The sequence below is a fragment of the Antechinus flavipes genome, chromosome 2 (genome assembly GCF_016432865.1).
Source record: "Antechinus flavipes isolate AdamAnt ecotype Samford, QLD, Australia chromosome 2, AdamAnt_v2, whole genome shotgun sequence".
In the NCBI taxonomy this organism is placed as follows: domain Eukaryota; kingdom Metazoa; phylum Chordata; class Mammalia; order Dasyuromorphia; family Dasyuridae; genus Antechinus; species Antechinus flavipes.
Genome location: NC_067399.1, coordinates 621,293,919 through 621,317,124, shown reverse-complemented (window position 1 = coordinate 621,317,124; position 23,206 = coordinate 621,293,919). Strand labels below are relative to the sequence as shown.

The 23,206-nt window shown below is 33.3% G+C and overlaps 1 protein-coding gene across 1 annotated transcript in view; it reads left to right on the top strand.

The window, feature by feature from the left end:
• Positions 1-23,206, top strand: part of MYO9A (myosin IXA) — a 289,464-nt gene that overhangs the window by 188,757 nt on the left and 77,501 nt on the right. The window contains exons 13-15 of the mRNA XM_051981925.1: positions 7,457-7,598; positions 12,416-12,611; positions 15,948-16,067. Coding sequence (XP_051837885.1) covers positions 7,457-7,598; positions 12,416-12,611; positions 15,948-16,067 — 458 coding nt within the window. The remainder of the gene's footprint in view (positions 1-7,456; positions 7,599-12,415; positions 12,612-15,947; positions 16,068-23,206) is intronic.

The following is a 23,206-nucleotide window of genomic DNA, read 5'->3' as shown; positions in this document are numbered from 1 at the left end:
ATTGAGCCAGTGATAGATGGTGAGATTCGGGGTTGAGCTAATCCTGGGGAGGCCTGAGCCACACAGAGAAGTGTGCAGGGAGGTACCCCATCCTATCATTTACAAAAGGTGATGGTTTTGGTTATTATTTACCACTACTTATTTCCTCAGTTTTTTCTTTTCTTTTTCTTTCTTTCTTTTTTTTTTTTTTTTTTTTTTTTTTTTTTTTTTTTTTTTTAACTTATAGCTGGTGTTTGTATGCTTTGTAAATTTTTGACAACTGTTGGCAAAATTGCACAGTAGTATAGATGAAACTAATTTTGGACAACACCTCCCACCTTATCCTAAAATAAACTGCAAATGGATAGGTGGTATAAATATAAAGGTCACGTCATAAAATTTTAAACTATGGGGAAAATTACCTGCTAGATCTATGACTAGAAGAAAGTTCATGACCAAACAAGAAATAGAGAGAACCACAACAGATCAAATGAAAAATTTTGTTTATATAAGGTAAAAAAGGTTTTGCATAAGTAAACCCAATAAAGTGAATACTAAAAGGGAGATAATTAAATAGTATTGAAAATCTTTACAACTAGTTTCTCTCATAAAGGTCTCATTTCCAAGTTATATAAGGAACTGATTTAAATAGAGATATTTAATAGCTGTTTGATAAATGATATATGGATATCAACAGGGAATTCTTAGGCAAGATACCCAGGCTATCTAGAGCCATGTGAAAATAATTTTCACACTTATTTGAACTTCTCTAAGTCATAGTTATTTTATAGTTATTTGAAAATAACTATGACTTAGAGAAGTTCAAATAAGTGTTGGGGACTCTGATGGAAAACAAGGTATATTGATATACTATTGATGGACTTGTGAATGGAGAAAACCATTATAGAGGGGAAAATAATTGGAAAATTTCACAAAAAATCCTAGAGTACATGCTCTTTGACTCAGATATTCCACAGATACATTTACTCCAAAAAAAGATCAAAGAATTAGACACTTATATGAACTCATACCGAATATAGTGGAAGAACTGAAGAACAATTTACACTATAACAATAATGTTATAAAAACAATTTTGAAGAGTTTCATAAAAGCTTCAGAATGAGATGAGTTAAATCAGAAGAACATTTAATACAATAACATTGTAAAATGAAAAAAACTTCAAAAGTTATAAGTACTATGATCAATAAAATCATCATCCATAATTCCAAAAGACCAGTAATGAAAAATGTGACCAACCTCTTTGAAAAGTAATGAATTTAGGATACAGAATGAGACAGGCATTTTTGTATCTAGCTATTGAGGGATATTTTTTTTTTTTTTGCTTGACTGAATTTTTGTTATAAAAAATTATTTTTTCTTTTTTCGGTTGAGTAGAAAGCTAAAAGAAAAAAATAGATTTCTCTTAATTTTAAAAAATAGAGAAGTGGCATTCAGATATGGAATTCAGAGGATGTATTGTTTTGCTTAATTTTTAAAAATTTTATGACAAGAGACTACTCATAGAGGTGTAATCTATAAATGATTGTAAATTTGAAAACAAAATATGTTAATAAAACTTGGAAAAAAGCAAGTAACTCCAAGGCAGGAGTGTGGAAGAAGCATGTTTCAACCTTGGGTAACTAACTGACTAGTGCAAAAGCAATGAGAAAAGAAATGGAATGTTGTGAATGAGAAACAGAGGAAGCCAGTTTCCCTGCTTTTCAGAGTTTGGGAAGATGAATTATGTTAAGTGAGAGAAGAAAGGCAAGTTGGGGCAGGATGTGTAGACGGTGTAAACAAATGAATTGAGATTTTATTCTGGAGATAATAGGAAGCCCCTTGAATTAGTTAATTAGTATAGTCACATGGTCAGATCTATTCTTTTTTTTTTAATATTTTGTTTTATTTTATAATAACTTTATATTGACAGAATCCATGCCCAGGTAATTTTTTTACAACATTATCCCTTGCACTGGCTTCTGTTCCGATTTTTCCCTTCCCTCCCTCCACTCCCTCCCCTAGATGGCAAGCAGTCCTATATATGTTAAATATGTTGCAGTATATCCTAAATACAATATATGTTTGCAGAACCGAGCAGTTCTCTTGTTGCACAGGGAGAATTGGATCCAGAGGGTAAAAAACAACTCGGAAAGAAAAACAAAAATGCAAATAGTTCACATTCGTTTCCCAGTGTTCTTTCTTTGGGTGTAGCTGCTTCTGTTCATCATTTATCAATTGAAATTGAGTCTTTGTCAAAGAAATCCACTTCCATCAGAATACATCCTCATACAGTATCTTTGTTGAAGTATATAATGATCTCCTGGTTCTGCTCATTTCACTTAGCATCAGTTCATGTAAGTTTCGCCAGTCCTCTCTGTATTCATCCTGCTGGTCATTTCTTACAGAACAATAATATTCCATAACATTCATATACCACAATTTACCCAGCCATTCTCCAATTGATGGCCATCCATTCAATTTCCAGTTTCTAGCCACTACAAACAGGGCTGCCACAAACATTTTAGCACATACAGGTCTCTTTCCCTTCTTTAGTATTTCTTTGGGGTATAAGCCCAATAGAAACACTGCTGGATCAAAGGGTATGTACAATTTGATAACTTTTTGGGCATAATTCCAGATTGCTCTCCAGAATGGTTGGATTCGTTCACAACTCCACCAACAATGCATTAGTGTCCCAGTTTTCCCGCATCCCCTCCAACATTCATCATTATTTTTTCCTGTCATCTTAGCCAATTGGTCAGATCTGTTCTTAAAGAAAATTATATTGGTACCTGTTGGTACAATTTTGGTACTATTGAGGCATGATGTTCAATTAGAAAGCTATTGGAATAATCGACTAGAAGTGATGAGGGACTAAACTAAGTTGGGGTATGTATATGTATGTGTATGTATGTATGTGTTGTGAAAGTAGCAATGACAAGATATGGTCATTGATTGGATAGATGTCTAGGGTGAGAGTGAGGAGTCAAGGACAATGCTAAAGACTTGGAATAATAGAAAAATTATGTTTTCAATATAAATGGGAAAATTTGGAAGGTGAAAGGTATAAAGAAAATAATTAGTTTTAGACATATTCGGTTTCAGATGTTCCCACATAACTGGGTCATAGTCACTTGCTCATGAAGGTCTAGAGCTGAATAAGGAGATTAATTAGATATAAATCTGGGAATTATTTGTATAGAGATGACAATTAGATCTAGAGAAGCTGATGAGGTTATCAAAAGAGAAAGGAAAGAAAATCAAATTGTTATTATCAAAAATGAAAAGCGTGAACTCTCCACCAATCATGTGGAAATGAGAACAATAATTAGGAGGTATTTTGCCCAACTGTATACCAGTAAATATGATAGTCTAAGTAAAATGGATAAATACTTACAAAAATATAGATTGTCAGATTAATAGAAGAGGAAATACTTAGTCCTATTTTGACAAAGAAAGAGGAAATACTTAGTCCTATTTTGACAAAGAAATTGAACAAGCTGTTAATCAGCTCCCTAAGAAAAAATCTCCAAGGCTAGATGAATTTACATGTGAATTCTACCAAACATTTAAAGAACAAATAATTCCAATATTATGCAAACTATTTGGAAAAATAGGGAAAGAAAGAATCCTTTCAAACTCTTTTTATGATACAGACATGCTGCTGGTATTTAAACCAGGTAGAATCAAAATAGAAAAAGAAAATTATAGACTAATTTCCCTAATGAATATTGATGCAAAAATATTTAATAAAATAATATCAAAGAGATTACAGAAAGTCATCTTCAGGATAATCCATCATGACCAAGTAGGATTTATCCTGGGAATGCAGGGGTATTCAGTATTAGGAAAACTATTAGCATAATGACTATATCAATAAACAAACTAACAAAAATCATGTGATTATCTCAATAGACACAGAAAAAGCGTTTGACAAAATTCAACACCCATTTCTATTAAAAACACTAGAGAGTATAGAAATAGAGTTTTCCTTAAAATGATCAGTAATATCTATTTAAAACCATCAGCAAGCAAAATATGTAATAGGATAAACTAAATCAGGGATGAAACAAAGTTGCCCACTATCATCATTATTCTTCAATATTATATTAGAAATGTTAGCTTTGGCCATAAAAGAAGATAGATTAAAGAATTAGAGTAGGTAATGAGGAAATCAGGTTATCACTCTTTGCAGATGATATAATAGTATACTTAAAGAATCAACTTAAAAACTACTAGAAACAATTTACAGCTTTAGCAAAGTTGCAGGATACAAAATAAATCCACAGAAAATCATCAGCATTTTTATACATCACTAACAAAGTCCAGCAGCAAAAGATACAAAGAGAAATTCCAATTAAAATAACTGTTAATAATATATAAAATATTTGGAGGTCTATCTGCCAAGGCAAAGTCAGGAACTATGAAAAACTATAATTTCTAAAACATATAGAGAACTGACTCAAATTTATAAGAATTCAAGCCATTCTCCAATTGATGCATGGTCAAAGGTATGAAGAGACAATTTTCAGATGAAGTTATAAAACCATTTCTAGTCATGTGAAAAGATTCTCTAAATCACTATTGATAAGAGAAATGCAAATTAAGACAATTCCAAGTTACCACTACATACCTTTAGATTGGCTAAAATAACAGGAAAAGATAATGATGAATGTTGGAGGAGATATGGGAAAATGGGATACTAATACATTGTTGGAGGAATTGTGAACAGATCCAGCCATTCTGGAGAACAGTAGAACTATGTTCAAAAAGTTATCAAACTGTGCATACCCTTTAACTCAGCAGTGTTTCTATTGGGCCTATAACCCAAAGAAATCTTAAAGGAGGGAAAGGGACCCATATGTGCAAAAATGTTTGTGGCAGCCCTTTTTGTAGTGGAAGAAACTGGAAACTGAGTGGATGTCCATCAGTTGGAGAATGGCTGAATAAGTTATGGTATATGAATATTATGGGATATTATTGTTCCGTTAAGAAATGACCAACAGGATGATTTCAGAGAGGCCTGGAGAGACTTACATGAACTGATGCTGAGTGAAATGAGTAAAACCAGGAGATAATTGTACTCAGATGCAAGATTATATGATGATCAATTCCGATGGACATGGCACTTCTTCTCAACAATGAGACAATTCAGACCAGTTCCAACGATCTTTTGATTTAGAGAGCCATCTACATTATATTCCCACAGTGTGGAACTGAGTGTGGATCATAATATAGCATTTTCACTCTTTTTGTTGTTGTTTGCTTGCATTTTTTTCTCATTTTTTTCCTTTTTGATTTGATTTTTTTTTGTGCAGCAAGATATTGTATAAATATGTATGCATATATTCAATCTAATATATATATTTACCATGTTTAACATATATTGGATTACTTGCTATTTAGGGGAGGAGTGGAGAAAAGAGGGAAAGTTGGAACACAAGGTTTTACAAAGTGTAATGTTGAAAAATTATCCATGCATGTCTTTTGAAAATTAAAAAGCTTTATTAAAAAAAAAAAGAGATAATCATTTAAAAAAAGAAAGAAAGAAAGAAAATGGGACACTAATACATTGTTAGTGGAGTTGTGAAGTGATCTAGACATTCTGGAGAACAATTGGCAACTATGCCCAAAGGGCTATCAAACTAAATGATAGGGTCTCTCTACTGGGCCCATATTTCAATGAGATCATGAAGGAGGGAAAGGGACCCACATGTGCAAAAATATTTATATGGCAGTTCTTTTTGTTGTGGCAAGGAACTGGAAACTGAATGGCTACCCATGAATTGGAGAATGGACTGAATAAGTTATAGTATATGAATGTTAAGGATTATCATGATAAAATAGTTCAGAAAATTCCAGGCTCTCCAGATTTCCAGCACAAACGAAATTGGGCTTCAGGGCAAAAATAGAATGGTTAAAAAGAAATGAGTTGGAGCAGAACAGTGGTGGTCCTGGGACTATCAGAGAAGATCAAAAGAAAGATTGTTGAATGGAGGTTTGATCTCTGAAGTTGCAAACATCTCCAGGCTAGTTCTATTGAAACAGCTAGCAGGGAGCCCTGGAGCTTGCTGGTTTAAGAGGTAGCCTTGGCCAGGCCACAAGAACTTTACCTCCCAGGCACTGTGGGGACTTGGCATCTGAGAGGGGAAGACTGAGGGAATCTCTGCTGATAAGGAATTCCAGTACAGCTGTGCTGCCCAGATGTGAACCCTGAGTGAGAAGGAACCAGTACACTCCCAGTGAATATAGAAGCAATGACAGAGGGACTTTACTGGTTATGGGTACTTGAGGGCGGAGTTCTTGGTTTGGGCTTCTGGGCCAGAAGGGAAAATTGAAGAAGGACCTGGTGTCAGAGGCATCCTCCCTCATTTTCCAAGTCTAGAGATGACTACACCAACAATCCATTACAAAATAACGAGAGAAAGAAGAAAGAATCCAGTCATAGAAAATTAAAAAGGGAATAGAGAAGACTGAGATTCATCTTCAGAGGAGAATACTGAAATAAAAATGCCTTTCTCTTCCTCAAAAAAGAATGTCAAATGCTTGCTTGCCCAAAAAGAATTCATCAAAGAACTTAAAAAAAAAAAAAAAAACTTTGAAAGTCAAATGAGAAAAATTGGGGGAAAACCAAAAACAAATAACCAAATAAATGAATGAATAACAATGTAAGAAAGATAATGTAAAAAAAGCCAACCAAGCAGGAAAGGAGATCTGGAATTTATACAACTAACAAGTGTCTGACATGGGAATCAGACTGTAAACTTTCCAGTTTAGCAGTCTAGAGCACTACTACTAGTGAAAATAGATGGCAACAAAGCAATGGTTTCCTCTTGAGTTCCAGATTACATTTCACAGTTGATAGGACTTTTTTCTGTCTTTATCTCCTGTTTTCATAGTGTATGCATCACAGTGTAGTGCGCTTGAGTTATAAGACCTGGATTTGAATCCTGTCATTTTCATTTAATAACATTTTGATCCTGTGTAAATCACAATCTCCTTTAACTTCACTTTCTTCCCATTTTTAAGACAATTAGGCTAATTCCATTTGCCTATATACTTGCAAGGACTGTTGTACGATTTCAAAAGATCAGATAAAATGGTGTATGATTTGTAAGATACCCACTACTTAAAATTGTGGGACTACTACATGCTGCAGGAGATAAAACTCTAAGCCTGGTGTGCAGAAGATTCATGTTCATGAGTTTCTTTCCAGTTTCAGACACTTACTATATGTGTGATCCTGAACAAGTCACTTCCTCCCATCTATTTCAGTTTTTTCATGTGTAAAATGAGCTGGAGAAGGAAATAACAAACCACTCCAGTATCTGTGCCAAGAAAACTCCAAATGGGGTCAGGGAGAGTTGGTAACAAGTGAAAAACTAAACAAAAAACATAACTGCAATTTGTAAAGTATCATCATTAACTTTAAAGTCCTGACTAATAGCTGTTTCCAATCTTCTCTTTTTGTGTTCAGTTTTCCGCAAGCTACAAACCAGACGTTATTGGACAAGTTTAAGCGCCAGCATGAGGGGAATTCTTATATTGAATTTCCAGCAGTGATGGAGCCTGCCTTTATCATAAAGCATTATGCTGGAAAAGTGAAGTATGGTGTAAAGGTCAGTAAGCATTCATTGCTTGTATTTTTGACTCACTCTTTAGTTATAATTTAGAAACACTTTTCAAAAGAATATGGCTTGAATCAATATGATGGGCAAATTGATCACTGAACAGACTTCTATATTAATTCTCCTTGATTTTTAGGTGCTTTTCATCCATGTAGACATGGTTATTATTGCCCATTTGGTCTCTTTTCTCCAGAAAAATAGGAGAGGAGAATATAACATAAAAGCCCCTTAGCTACCAGGTAGTCTTTTCTCTTCCACAATTTTCCCATTTCTATCTGTCCTACTATCAGGTTTACCTGAAATCTGTCTCATGTTCTCAAAGATCAGTTTCATAAATTGTATGATGGATCCAAGAATCCAAAACAAAACAGCCCACAAGAAAAAGTGTTTTTGGTTAGTTTGACTATTTTTCTTTCTTTTTTTTTTTCCTTAAACTTAATGACTTTGCTACGTCAGCCTACTTCAAATTTAAATTTCCAAATGAGAAGATCATGGATGTATTGATGATAGCATGTACTCTAACATTTAAGAAAGAGCTAGCTGACTTTTCAACAAAATGAAATGTTGACAACTTTAAGACTGGTAAACATCTTAAAGCTAGTTCTTACCTTTAAAATGAGCTAGACCTCTGTATGTTGATTTTTCACAATTAAAAGAAAAAAATTTCCCCCAAAAGTTTTCCATTGTGGAAAAGTGTAGATAGAAAGGGAAGGATGTGGGTGTGGGGGGTTGTGTGTCATGGGTGTCTGCTACATCTCATATGTACAAGCCTTCAGTTGAAAAGAGGAAAGATTGTATTAAGGGAAAGTGGTTATAATATAAAAACACAAGATAACTCAAGTGGGAATGAAATACATAGATACAAATCTATGAGATCAGGGGATAATTATATGGTTAATAGTGAGTAAACAGACTTTGAATATATAATTCATTTTATCAGGTTTAATAAAAATTGTGAGACACATAATTTCAACTTTATTTGGGGATTGGGTGATGACTGATCATCCAGTGTTGTTGATACTTGAGATATTTAAGGTACATTTATTTGTCCTAATTATAGATTTCACTACTAAGGAGTAGCCAGCCACCGAATTCAGTCCCTGAAGTGTTACTGGGCTTAAGGGCTGCCCTGCCTACCAGAGAAAATACTAAATACCTCATTTACAACTGATTCTTAATGATCTTAAGTCATTTCTCAGCCCTAAGCCCACTTTATCAATTTTTGTTACCTGGAGGAGAGTTTGGTCTTTGAACAGCCTGCTGCCTTTATTATGATCAGTGATAGTGATAATCATTCATGGTTCTGTAATACTTTGCAAAAAGTGCTCATCAAACCTCTTTGATGCACAAACCAGTGTATGATTTGGTCTGAACTTCTGTTATAGTCTCCCTGTGGGGAGGGGGAGGAGATCTTGTAATGAACCTAGGTCACCCATGGAGAGACAGAGCAGGGCTATTATCTTATTTTATTAAGAGGAGCAGAACCTGTACTTAAGACAAAGCCCAAATTTAGTACCTGGAGAAATAAGTAAACTGAGGAGAGAAAACAAACTATCTCTGTTATGACATATCTAGACACTACTCAAAAAGGACATGAAAACCTAAAAGAAATGAAGCATGGGATTAAAAAAAAATTGAAATGAAAGCTCTGGTTTGAATAAAAGCTCTGGAGTAAAGCATAGAAAAGGAGTTTAAATAACTTCAAATACAGCATGGTATACTTTGCTTACCTAACAGACTCCATGAAAATTAGATTAGGCCAAATGGAAATTGATTTCTTCATGATACAACAAGAAGTATAAGAAACAAATTAGAAGATTGAAAAAAAATTAAGTTCAAGATGTCTAATATTAAAAAACATATATTTGAAAAGTAGGTCAAGGTGATATGGTTTGAATCATTAGGTTCCGTGAAAAACATTTTTTAAAAAAAATCTGGACACTAGTTTTCAAGAAATCATTAAGTGAAAACTCTACATGTCTGCTAGAACTAGAGGACAAAGTGGAGATAGAAAGAATTTACTTATCACTTCCTGAAAGGAACCCTAAAAAAAGAAAATTCCAGAAATGTTATAGCAAAAATCCAGAGCTTTCACATTAGAGAGTTTAAAAAAAAAAATAGACATCTCAAAAGAAGAAGTATCAACCAGCTACAGTCAAGATCTGGCACATAAGATCTCGCATCTTCTAATATTAATAAAAAGAAGTTTTGAAATACTCTACTCCACCTCTCCCCCCAAAAAGAAAAACTATAAGCTTATAACCAAAAATAACTTTCATGGAAGATCTGAAAATAATCCTAAATAATAAATAAATAAATAGAACTTCAGTGCAGTAGAGAACTTAAGAAGCATTTCTGTTTGAAAGGACAAGAAACTAATATGAACTTAGAAATGCTAAGAGCAAGAGGTAAATTTATTTCAGCAGTTTTACATTGGTAAGCTTCTAGTGGGAGAAGAAATATCTTTTATGAATGAACCACACTGAGTATTGAAGGAGTGAAATAGAATGATGGAAGACCTGGGACTTCTGTTCTGAAAGTTTTAAGAGAAAAACTATGGAAAGATTTTTTTAAAAATTCAATAGTAGAAAAAGGAGAAGTAAGGGAATGGAACTTGCTATTTCTGGTAACTGATAACTGAAATGTCAAAATAATAATATGCAAATGTGGAGAAAGGAGTAAGGGCAGTAGACATCTGATGAACTTCATTTTTAAACTGGATGAAGGAAGGTTGGCCATGCAAACACTTATGTACACACACAGAATTTATTGTAGACATATACCAAGCTACACATAAAAATTAAGAGTGAGAAAACTTAGTTCAATATGGTGAGTAATGCTTGGGAAGGAATAGGTGTAAGCATAATAAACTTCCTAATCTTTAAGGGGAGATTAAGAAGGAAAAGAAAATAAGAAAGAAAAGCAAAAAAACAAAAAAAACACATCAACCCAAGGGAAAGTCTCTCTCAGCTGGGGAAAGACAATCATTTGCCATATATGAATTTAATGGAATATGATTATTTCAAATGAAGCAATGTAAGAGATGATTGCAGAGCCCTGGGTCATATGGAGAGTAAAGTTAGCAACGCCAGAAGAATTCATTCAATGATAGCAACATTCTTAAGAAAAAAATAACCTAAGAACTTTGCCATGTTTCCAAAAAAACTGTGACAGAGAGCATATTACTCAGGTTTCAGAAAGAGACATATTTTTGGCTCTGGCCATTGCATGGATTCATTTTGCTTGGCCAAACTTACTATGAGTGTTTTTTCCTTTGTCTTTGGTTTTTTAATTGGGAGATACAGTTAGGAGGGAAAGAAGAATTACTTTTCCAAAAAGAGTGTCATTAAAATATTTTTTAAAATAAAAAATAGAATATAACAGAAGTTCAGACCAAATCATACACTGGACAGTTTTGAAGCTAATGTACAAAACATAATACTTATTTTAACACAATATCAAATGGAGACTCACAAGATCATATGTAAACACCTTTTTTTGTTTTGTTTTTGTTGTATATATATATCTACCTTCATGTTTGTATGTATATGTAGATAGAGGGATAGATAGATATAGATATGGAAATGTTCCTTTTTTTGGTTTTAAATTTAAAATAATAAAATTAAACAAAAACATTACTTTTTTTTCCCAAAACAAACAAAAAACTTTCACTACTAGCTATGTGACTCAGTCAAATCATTTAACCGTGTTTGCCCCAGATTCCTCATGTGTAAAATGAATTGGAGAAGGTAAGGCAAGCCATTCTAGTATCTTTGTCAAGAAAATCCCACATAGGGTCATGAAGAATTGGACATGATTACAAACTACAGAACAACAAGAGACCTTACCATCCCCCTTTAAAGTTTACAACCATATTTTTATTTTTTCTAAACCAGACTCATCGAAAAAGTTGTGTACCCTTCTTTCTTCTATATCTTTATCAGATTGGCAAAGTTGATTAAAAAAAAAAAAACAAGAAAAAGAAAAAATACTGGAGGAAATGTGGGAAAACAAGTTCTTTAATGTGTTATTGATAGATCTTTGAAGCATTCTGAAAATCAAGTTACAGTTATGCCCAAAAAGCTATTAAATTGTACATACTTAGTAACCCCATGATATTGTTACTAGGATTATTTCTCAGAAAGATAAATGAAAGATATAAAGGACCTTTACATACAAAAATATTTATGGCAACTTTTTTTTTTTGATAACTTAAGAATTGGAAACTAATGGTATATCTTTCAATTGAAGAATGGCTGAACTAGGAATAGACTAAATATAATGGAGTACTTTTGTTCTGTAATGAGTGATGCAGAAGATGGTGTCAGAAAAATCGGAAAGCCTTTTGTAAAGTAATGCAGAGTGAAATGAGGAGAACCAGGAGATAAGTTTATATATAAAAACAATATTGTCAGGACAATTAACTTTCAAAGACTCAAGAATTGATCAACACAGTGCTTAACTACAAATCCAAATGACTCCTGATACAACATGCTTTCCATTTCTGGATAGAGAAATAATGGTCTTAGAATGTAGATTGAAGCATATTTGGAACTTCCTAATTGCTAGGGGTTCCCCCCCTTCCAAACTTCTGTTTATTAACTTTGAATTTTTGTATGCCTCTGTTGTCTTCCCTGATAATGTAGGAATTGTTTTAATTTGTTCTTATTTCCCCAGAACCTAACAGAGTGCCTGGCTCACATGAGGTGCTTTATCAATGCCTTTTACTTGATTGATAGATTAGTTGATCTCTCAGAAAGGCTTTAATGTGTTTCAAAATATTACATTAGCTCTTTTTCTTTCATCAGGATTTCCGAGAGAAAAATACAGATCACATGCGTCCAGATATTGTAGCTCTTCTACGAAGTAGCAAAAATGCCTTTATTTGTGGAATGATAGGAATTGATCCAGTGGCTGTTTTTCGCTGGGCAGTTCTTCGAGCTTTTTTTAGAGCCATAGTTGCATTCAGGGAGGCTGGAAAGAGATATGTTCAAAAGAAAATTGGTAAGTAATCTATGTTAGAATTCTGCTTTGCTTCATTTTTGTAGAACAATGTTGAGATGTTTCAATATGTTAAATATTAACCTAAAATTATAATAACTCCAGGAGTCATGAGCAACTGAGTAAAAACTGATTTTGTGATAAAAGAATTTAACCTTGATAATTAAGAATTTAACCTAACCTTTAATCATGAATCAATATAAGATTTAATTGCAAAAATGAAATAGCATAAGAAAAATAAAAAATTTAAATATTTTATTATGATTAGAAATAGTTCCATGTTGAATGAATAGTTAGATTATTTTTCCAAAATCTCTAAAACTCTCTGTTGCAGTTAGTCAGAAATATTTTGCTATTCTTATGCTGTACTGAAGTGGTAACAAAATGAAAATAGTAGAATATTTGCACCCTGTGGCTGGCAGGTCTTTAGTAGACATGGCTAATATGCTGGTGTGAGTAAAGCAGTTCCCAAAAGATAACAGAGTCACTTTCACTTAAGCCTAATCAGGCTTGTTGTCGCAAGACAAATTGTCTCAGAATACTTCAGTGTAGTATTGTGATAGTAAAAGGGAACACTCAATTAATTGACTTCGGATTCAGGCAACCTGGATTGTCATTTTCTTACTGTGGGATCTTGACAAGTCTTGCACTTAACTTCTTTTTCCCTGTCTTTAAAAGAAGTGGATTGGACCAAGTGTTTCTGAGATCCCTCTAGCTCTGTTTTCTAATGCCTATTATAGTTTTTCTTTAATATCTAAATCTTTAATTTAATTTAACATTTAAATGCCTACTAGATATAAAATGAATTTTTCTTTAAAATGAATTTAAAGGATTCTAATTTTTCTTTATCTTCTTAAAAGCTCTTCTAGGCAAGGACTATTACCTTTGCATGCTCCCTCCCCTCCCAGAAAAAAAAATCTCCCAGTGATTCATGAATTTTTCCCTTTCATTTTGTTACATTGTGGAAAATTCTACTATTCAGAATTATATTTGGTTTGAAGTACCCTTTTAAAAATAGTTTCACTTTGAGAGTTGAGTATTAATTGTCATTCACATTGATATAAAATAGTTGGGTTGACATTTTAAACATCTTATACTGAAAAAATTAAAGGTTTTATTTGAAGAATAGGATTAAAATACTGTTTAGCAAGAGGATTGCAAAGACTTGGATGAAGATCTGCACCAGTACTGAAGGACCTTGAGAAGAGTCCTCAGAGATCTGAATAGAGAAAGGGAAATGAAAGTTTCTCAAAGATTAACTTAATCCATTGCACTATATTGTCCGAAGCTGGCCTTAAATACTGGCTGGGGAAAAGCTATTCTCTTACTCTTTTCTGATTTGTAAGACTTCCTGTTTCCAATGGCTTAAGAGTCAGCTGACTTGGATTCCAGTACTCACTCTACCACACAAGTCACTCAAGTGCCCTTGGTTCTCTCTTTCTTCACATACACAAAGAAAGAATTGAATTAGATGATTTCTAAAGATCCTTCCAAATCTAACAAGTTCAGTGATTCTGATTACCACTTAGATCATTAATAAATCAGTTTAGCTACAATGAAGATTTTTGTTAAAAAACCACTATTTTAAAAAAATTTGTTTCTGTGGGAAAGCCTCTTGTAACTTCCAGAATAACTAGCTTACAGATAAACTTTTGGGTAACAACTCATTCATTCGTTTGGAATTGCTATATATGAAAAGTTTCATTTCACTAGTATTTTTTTTAATCCTTATCAAATATTCTGATTAGGAAGGATGAGTAGTGTTGCAGGATTGAGCAGAACAATTAGAAACTGAGGCAGGACAATTTAGGGAAACTGAGTTAAGAGAATTAGGGAAACTGAGTCAGGACAATAAAAGAGAACTGTGGCACAACAAAAGTTTAGGTATCAATTTAATGGGTCTCTAGTATATAATGAGCTGTTTCCAGATTTATGCTAATCAGAAAAGTCAACATTTAATTTCCCTTAGAATAAGGCTTTAGCACATAAGTCTTATTCTAACTCTAGGCATTCCAACAAATTACAGAATTTTTGTAAATTGAAAGTCAGCTCTATAAACTGACTAATTGGACCCATAAATAAAAATGAATACTCATTACAGTATACTCAACAATTGATAATTCATTCTTTGGTATCCTAGTTTTGGGGTAACTAACCACCTTCTAACACAAACTATTCAACTTTTAGATAGCACTAATAATTAGATTTTTAAATTTAATCTGGAAATTGCTTTTAAGATTTCAGATTAATAATCCATTATTCATTGAAAGTTGTGTAAGAAAAATAAATATACAGAGTCATCTTCCTCTTCTGTCTATAGGTCAATAAAAGTAGTTATTTGTAAAAGCTCTTTTTTAAAAAATTTCTTCAACACTTTCTTAAATTGTTGTGCTTGGCCATTTCTAAGTGTATTCTGTCATCAATGTGATCATGTTTGTTGAATTACATTGACTAAATAAAATCTCCTCTTGTTATATTCTTTCTTATTGGCTTGAATAACATGCTTCTTGAATGGTTCAAATTGAGGTTTGTTGAATCAACATTGTAATCCAATCCTTAATGGGCATTAATAGCACTTCTTCTCCTGCCAATATTCCTATCTCACTTTATTTTCTATCCAACTTTTGATAGAAATGGTATAAATTACTAGTTTAGGCTAACCTTGTGTGTATGTGTGTGCATGTATGTGTGTCTCTCTGTGTGTGTATATAATATACACATACATACACACACACACATATATATTTGTGTGTATATATACATATATACACACATATCAAATATAGCTATTATATATCCTTCGCTTTCTTTTCTGTGTTTCTTTACTGTCCCAGGGCAATTGCACTTCATTACTATGTGATTTATCATAAATGTATATTAATGGGAATTTATGGCCAAGCCATTTAACTTTTGGTAAATTAGATTATATTTCTCTTTGGGATCTAGCAAACATTTCTTACAGTGCTGCCAATCATGTGCACATTCACATCAAATGATTAATAAAAGCAGGGGATATTTTTCATTTGTTTTTTATAACTGAATGATATGTAATGATACAAATTTTACTTTGGAGTTATATTTTTATTAATTATATCATCACTTAATGGGGAGACAATGCCTGTCCCAATAAGGTAATCAAAAAGGACTTCTGATTCCTGTGAACACATTTGTGTAATTTCTGCAAATGGAAAAACTATTATTTATTCACATAATTTCTCCAACAAGTAGCCTATCTGTAAGCTCCTCAAATGGTTGGCAGCATTGGACTTAACTCTTTCTTGGTGTGGGCTTGTGTAATGTTTCTTTCTTCTTTCCATTTTTTTTCTTTTGCTTCCTAAGGGAATGATGATGCAGTACCATGTGCGGTTTTGAAAAGTGTGGATAGTTTTAGCTTTCTCCATCACCCAGTTCATCAGAGGAGCTTAGAGATTCTTCAGAGATGCAAGGAGGAGAAGTACAGTAAGGATCCCAATTCCAGTTTCTTCTCTAACAGCATGCAAACATCAAGAAATGAAAACCAGGAGCATTCTGCACAAGCATAGGGCAGAAGGTTCTACAGATAAGCAGCTCCCTTCCCGCAACAATTTCAAAACACTAATGTGAGATGATTTCAAGTCTTTCTTGAGGAATTGCCAGCTTGGATATGGAACAGATTTTTTGACTCTTTTTTTTTTTTTTTTTTATGTTTGGTATTCTCCTATTTGTCTCTAATCTTTTTCTTATTCATTATACTTCATGTTAATCCTTGAATGGCTGTTCCCAGATTAGTTTCCAAGTAGAAGACCAATGTGTCAAATCAGTAATATTTTTTATACTGATGGGTTGTTCTTGTTTTTACTAAAAATAAGAAATGAAAATTCTTCATATTATTTTACCTGAGATATTTTACTACCACTAAGTAATCAAATTAGCCTTTTTCAGAATAGCAACATTGCTATTCTGACGAATGAATCACAATTTGATTAGCCTAAAAATAATAGGATGAAAACTAATTTGAATCCTACTGAAATTAATTGCATGCCAGCCACAGTGTTTTCTTTCAAGGAAAAATGTCAGAATTACTTTAGTTCTCTCAGTTAAATATCAGATGCTCTTTTATTTGTAAAATGGATGTGGAGAAATGCCCCTGGTGTCCATTTCAGTTGCTTTCTTTTTTACTTGATGAATCATTTTGACTGAAAATTAGATTCTTGTCTATTATCTTTCATTACCAAATTCCTTCTACCCTGGAAATTAAAAGTATATACCAGTCATTGCCTGATATAAAGAATTAGCTGTGTTCCCAGTATCTCTATGTATTTTCTACATGGTGGAGAAATTATGCTATCATTTCCCTAATTTTCTGAATGTTTTTTAAATAATAAGAGCATTAATTTCCTTATTATGAAATTCATTGTTTTAAATACTATGTTCAAAATGTACACTTCACATGAAAGAATTTTACAGTATCAGTATCCAAGCAGTTGAAAAAGATAGTGAATCTTTTCAGAAACTTACTTTTTGTTTATTTTATTCTATACAAATCAATTATATCAAGGTAAGCATCTTGACAATGTATTATTACAGTAGTTGAAGTCTAATAAATTATGTGAAATGTCTTATAAATGTGCAAATTATAGTTCTTTATAATTCTCTTATAAATATGCCAATTATTGTTCTTTATGATATATTTTTAAATGATTGTCACAGGTTTTATTTTTTCATTCTTTAATTGTCAAGGTAAGTATTTTATTTTCATCTAAATAATCCAGTAAATAATTTCTCAATATTAGCAGCATTTCTTTTATTAAACTGTATCAGCAGTTTTTAGGCATTCACATTTGCTATTTTTCATACGAATTTTTCCATTTATGTTAGTGAATCAAATTTTAACATCCCATGTAACTTCATTTTAAATATAAAGGCTCACTTCTTTATTTTTTTTTTCACTTAGATAAGAGTTCATTAGAATTAGATTATCAGCTAGTAGTCTGCTTTATGACATAGAGACACAGGATCCCAATTAGATCTCATTATATAGACTAGGGGTCCTCAAACTACAACCCGTGGGCTAGATGCGGCAGCTGAGGACAACTATCCCCCTCATCCAGGATTATGAAGTTTCTTTATTTAAAGGCCCACAAAACAAAGTTTTTGTTTTTACTATAGTCCAGCCCTCCAACAGTCTGAGGGACAGTGAACTGGCTTCCTATTTAAAAAGTTTGAGGAACTAACATAGATAGTAGGACCTACCTGGAAGGAACATGTTCAATTATAAACTAGGGAAAGAAGGAAAGGGAGCATATGTGCATCTGTGTGTATCATATGTGTGTATATACACCCCAGCTTCATACACAGAGGATTCCAAAATGATAACACTTATGTGAAGCTTTTCTGTTATTTTATATAATTTTTTAGCATTTTGTCTTCTAAACAAATAATCCCAGATTGACTATAATTTTATAGTTTGAAATATACTTAAAATTAAAGCCAGCAACATAGAGCAGTTTTCAAACTGATATGTACATTGCATACTATTAAAGTATTTGCTTAGTCATGCCTTTTAAATGCTTTTTAAAAAAATTTTTTTGTGACATTGAATCAAATTACTGACATCATTCAGTTCCATATATTTGGAAATTTTGAAAAGGAACTGGGAAAGCTATGTTTCTAAAACCTAGAAATATGGAATCTGTTTTTTGTATGAATAAGCATAATCAGGAATTCAAGTGTTTGGATAATAAAAATAGTTCATTTTTTACATCTTCCATGTTTGTTTTTTAGCATGTGTTAACTCTAGACCTTCTTCAGGTCTAGATAACATATATTCTAGAGTACTGAAAAAAAGTCTCAGTTTTGTTTCTTGGGCCAATCAGGAACCTTGAAAATAATGGATAGCGACAGATATGTCAAAAGATCAATGGGCAAATATTACATTTAATGTGGGTATGTGAGGGAAAGAGAAAAAAATAGATTCTGGAAATTACACTTTCTAAGTAAGCTTACTGTCATTTTCTTGCAAATTTTAGAGTATATAATTAAATAAGTGATTTGAAAATATTCAAAAAAAAAAAAAAAGAAAGAACTCATCACTTAGCACATGAAATGAACTGACTCAAAACAAATCATGACAAATAGATATAATGAGTCAGCACAACTTACATAGTATATTTAATGGATTTCGAGTTCAGAAGAGCTGGGTTCAATTCATGCTTCAGAGACTTACCAGCTATGTGACTCTGGACAAGTCACTTTACCTGTCCATCACTCACTACTGACTGACACCACAATCACAATTGAGATTTTTTATTTTTATTTTATTCTTTCTGTTTTGAAGAATTTTCTCTTTGGTGGGGTGTAGAAGCAACAGAGATGAACAGTTCTATCTTTGAACCATGGCTTTGATAGAATTTCAAACATGCAACCAAAAAAGCTAAGTGCTAGACTAAAGGGATGGTAAATGGGGTTTATATACATGGCAGCTTTGTTGTTATTCAATTGTTTTCAGTCATGTCTGAGTCTTGTGACCCCATTTAAGGTTGAGTCTTCCTGACTCTACTGTATCCACCATATCACCTAGCTGCTCCATACATGGTAGCATGCAGTTCAGAATCACTGGAATAGAGAAGTTATGAGAAGTTAAGAGTATGGTATCTAGTGAGCAATGAATCAGCAGCCAGAGGGAAGCAGGTGATTAAACTGTTCAAAGCCCTCCCTTTAGAACCTGGCAATCAGGCAGTAATTTATTTAATAAAGGGAGTCATCTTCATAGTAGGTTAAGATATTGCTTGAAGTAGTTCATACTAAAGACAGAAAGTGGATGTTGAAGCTGGATAATTCTGGACCTCATTGGCTTTCAGAGTGTTGGAGACGACCCAAGGGGGAGGGCAGAGGTGGGAGATTTGGTTAAAGGCAGTAGGGATGGCTTAGTTGGGGACTAAGGAAAAGCTCATGTAATAGAATTAGATACTGAAGAAAATTTTCTTCTGCATAAGTATTTTTTGTTGTCTTTTCTTCTTTATATGAAAATGTCTATTCTCAAATCAAAATTATTTAAATAAAGGTATTCATTTGGGCCAAACAAAAGATCCTGAATCAAATCTCATTCTGTTATCTAGTGAGATTCAGATTTCACTCTTTATTAAGTAAATTCCAGTTACTATCCTGCTATGTTAATTTAAAAAAAAAAAAAAAAGGACTGGAGTTGAAGGAAGAAAGAAAAGAACTGAATCTGAAGGAGGAGGGATTAAGGAAGATTTGAGAAGGACTTGAGGAAAAAAAAGTTGATTTTTTTTTTTTTAAAAAGACCTTGGTTCTTAGAGGTGAGAAAGGTTAGGGTTTTAGTCAGCAGAAAGATGAGACTGTGGCTGCCCTGAATCAGTTTTGATACTTCCTGAAATGAACTGCAAGCAGAAGCAGAAAATTTCTTTCCAGCTGGTCTCATTGCAGAGGCAGAGTCCATTAATTTTACACATGATGACTTACCTGCTGGATTCTTCTTGTAGTTTTGATGTCTCATGGTCTGAGCAAACTAAAATCACCTAACTCTTACCTAAAAGGAGTGTTCCTATCTTTTCTTGGGGTAGTATGTAGACAGAATGAAGATAGGCTAGATGATCCCTTATTGATTACCCTCCTCTCTCTTTAATGGTTGCTTTGGTTTCCACAAGAAAAAGATAGGGGAGTTCTTGAAGGATCATGACTCACTAAATGGACACTTTTTTCTAAGAGGATTATGAAAAAGATGCAGGTAACCACATTGAGAAATGAGGGAGCAGTGGTCATTCTTCATTTGATTCTCCATGAGCTAAAATTTACAATGCATCTTGAGATGTGCAGCTGGGACAGCTTATATCTTCATACTATCTCAAATAAATACACCAGTATTTATATAAAGTTTTTAGTTCTGTGGATATACTTCTAAAATAACCAGTAAAGAATCTAATGAAAATGACTTGGATACAAAGTAAGTGGTATTTAACTTTTCTCAGATCTTCCCCAATAAGCAAGTCAGACTTCTAAGGCTTCTAAGAAGAAAGAATATGAAAAAAGAATAGACAAAGCCATGCTACTACTCCAAGTCAAAGTGTTAAGAGTTAGCCATTTTTACAAGCTGAGCTGGATTAGAATCAGCTCTTTCTAAAAAATATCACTGCTCACTAAAGAATCTTGTGGGGTCTAAACAGAGTACCTATGGTAAATTTGGCTCCAGTGGACTAAATTGATAGTATGGAATATCAAATGCAAAAACCAAAATAGTACCTCTTATCATGAGAAACTATCCTTCATTTAGACAGCAGTCTAAACTGATGGAATATGACTCAATGAGTGGATAGAAATTTTCCCTTCCCCTTTGTAGATTCTAAGGCCTTGCTTCATCAGTTCTAGCATACCTCAGTTGTCTTATCCCTACATTGTACAGAGTTGCCCCAGTGCATCCCTTAGTGCTCAGATCAATTTTTATTCCTTCCTTACTTTTGTAAATTTTTAAATTATTTTAAGGAAACTTTTTTTTTAAACAAACTTTGCTATCTTTTGGTACTTAGCTGTTTTGTATGAGATCCTTTTTTTTTTCTTTTTTCTTTTTGCTTTCTTTAGCTGTAGTAATGCAGTACTTGTGTAGGATTAAATATGTGTTATACCCAAGTAAATTCTATTCTGTGAACTACTGTTTGACTCCCAACCTTGAGCAATAATCTCTTGCCATACAGAAGGAAAATTTACTTATGTAGCTATTTTTTTTTTAACTTAACTCTGATTATTCTGCAACTAATAGACTTGTTCGTTTTCAACTTGGAACTGCTACCAGTATTATAAGTTAGCAAACCTAGGGTATTTTAGTTGAGTAAAGGGGGACAAAAGTTCTATTGAAAGGACATAACTAACTGAATCTCTTTAAGTTGTCTCCTTCACTTGGGTATTTTCCAGTTGCCATTTTCTTAAGGCTTTTTACTCTTCATTAAACCCATTCTGTTTTACCAAACAACAAAAACCCAAATTAATAAGAGATGGCACTGGAAGAGGTGCTAATGAGAAGACTAAGATGTTAAATGGAATGATTTCAAATCACCCATAGACAGTGAGCCAGAGCTGTTCCTTGCACAGAGAAGACTGAGCATTGGCTCCCAAGTCAAATCAGATGTTATCGCAGGTGCATACCACTTGTATGGCCTTCAGAAAGTCACTTAATCTCCCTAAGCCTCGATTTCCTCATTTGAAAAATAAGGAAGTTTAACCATATGATCTGAAGTGCTTTCCACTTTAGAGCCATAATATTGTAACTGGGGAATTTCATTTCAGTAGTATGAAGAGTCATGTTGTTGTGCCTGATGAAAGAATGTAACCTCTCCTTCAATTTTCATCAGCTATTGATTCTACTCCATCTATTAAAATGCAAACTTTTGCTGTCTTTTGCTCTAAATCTTAGCAAACTTGCAAAGCTAAACACCACAAAATGTACTACACAGTTTTGCTCAAAAAATATAATCCATATATATATATATGGAAATAAAGCTCACAATTGTTTTCATAAATATTTTAGTGCATCATAATCTACACTTTCCAGTTTAGCCCAGCAGGACCTGTCTTAACCTGAGAAAAATATATTCATCAAGTCCCAGCAGAGAAAATGAAGGGGAAGTGAACAGGGAAATAAACAGATTTCTGATTATTCCTGTACTTAATAGAAGCCTTCTATCCACCCTGGTCCACAGAAATTGGGATAGGGTGAGGGAGATTAGAATACAGAAAGGAAAGAGACAGAGAGAAAAGTGGGAAGAAAATATGAATGAGAATATGAATCATAATGTGTACATGGTGCACATGGGAAGAAGTAACCTGCCTGAGACCACACATACTACTTAAGTCAAACTACATCACATTCTTGTCTCTAGAAAAGCTGACTACTTTCATTTCCCTTCTCCACCAAAGATCCTTCCATGATCTAAAAAAATCCTTATAAAAAAGGGATTAAGCTTATTCTTTGTTTCCATAAAGCAAAAATCGGAGCAGAGATAAAAAGTTAAATTTGATGTCTGGAAAAACTTGTTAATATAGCTATCTAACACTGGGGTGGTTTGCCTCAAGAGAGTGCCTTCCCTGATATTAAAAGTCTTCAAGCTAAAGGCAGGTGATGGCTTGTTAGGCATGGTGTAGAGATTATTCCTTTTCAGATCTGGGGTGAACTAGGATACAACTCAGATCATTTCTAAGTAAAATTTTGTGATTCTAATGATTCACTGAGCTACAGATAACACTGCCAAAAAGAACTTAGAAAACATTTCTGAAGAGTACAAAATATTATACAAGAAACTTGGAAGACTAGGTAGTGATGTTCTGATGGTTGCCTGTTACCAGTGGTGATATATGACGAATACAGGTAAGCAGAAGCAAGTTTTATATAAACAAGAGGCAGAGAGTACTAACAACTATGGGGATCAGGAAAGGTTTCACATAGAAGGGGGATGCATCTTTCTGTCCTCTTCAATGGTGTAAGTTCTCTAAAGCTCAGTGCTCAACATTCTACTTTTCTCTATGTATTCTGTCTCTTAGAGCTGTGGTCTATTTTTTGGGCTTCAACTATAATCTGGAAGGAATGGTCAACTCCCATTTCTACATTT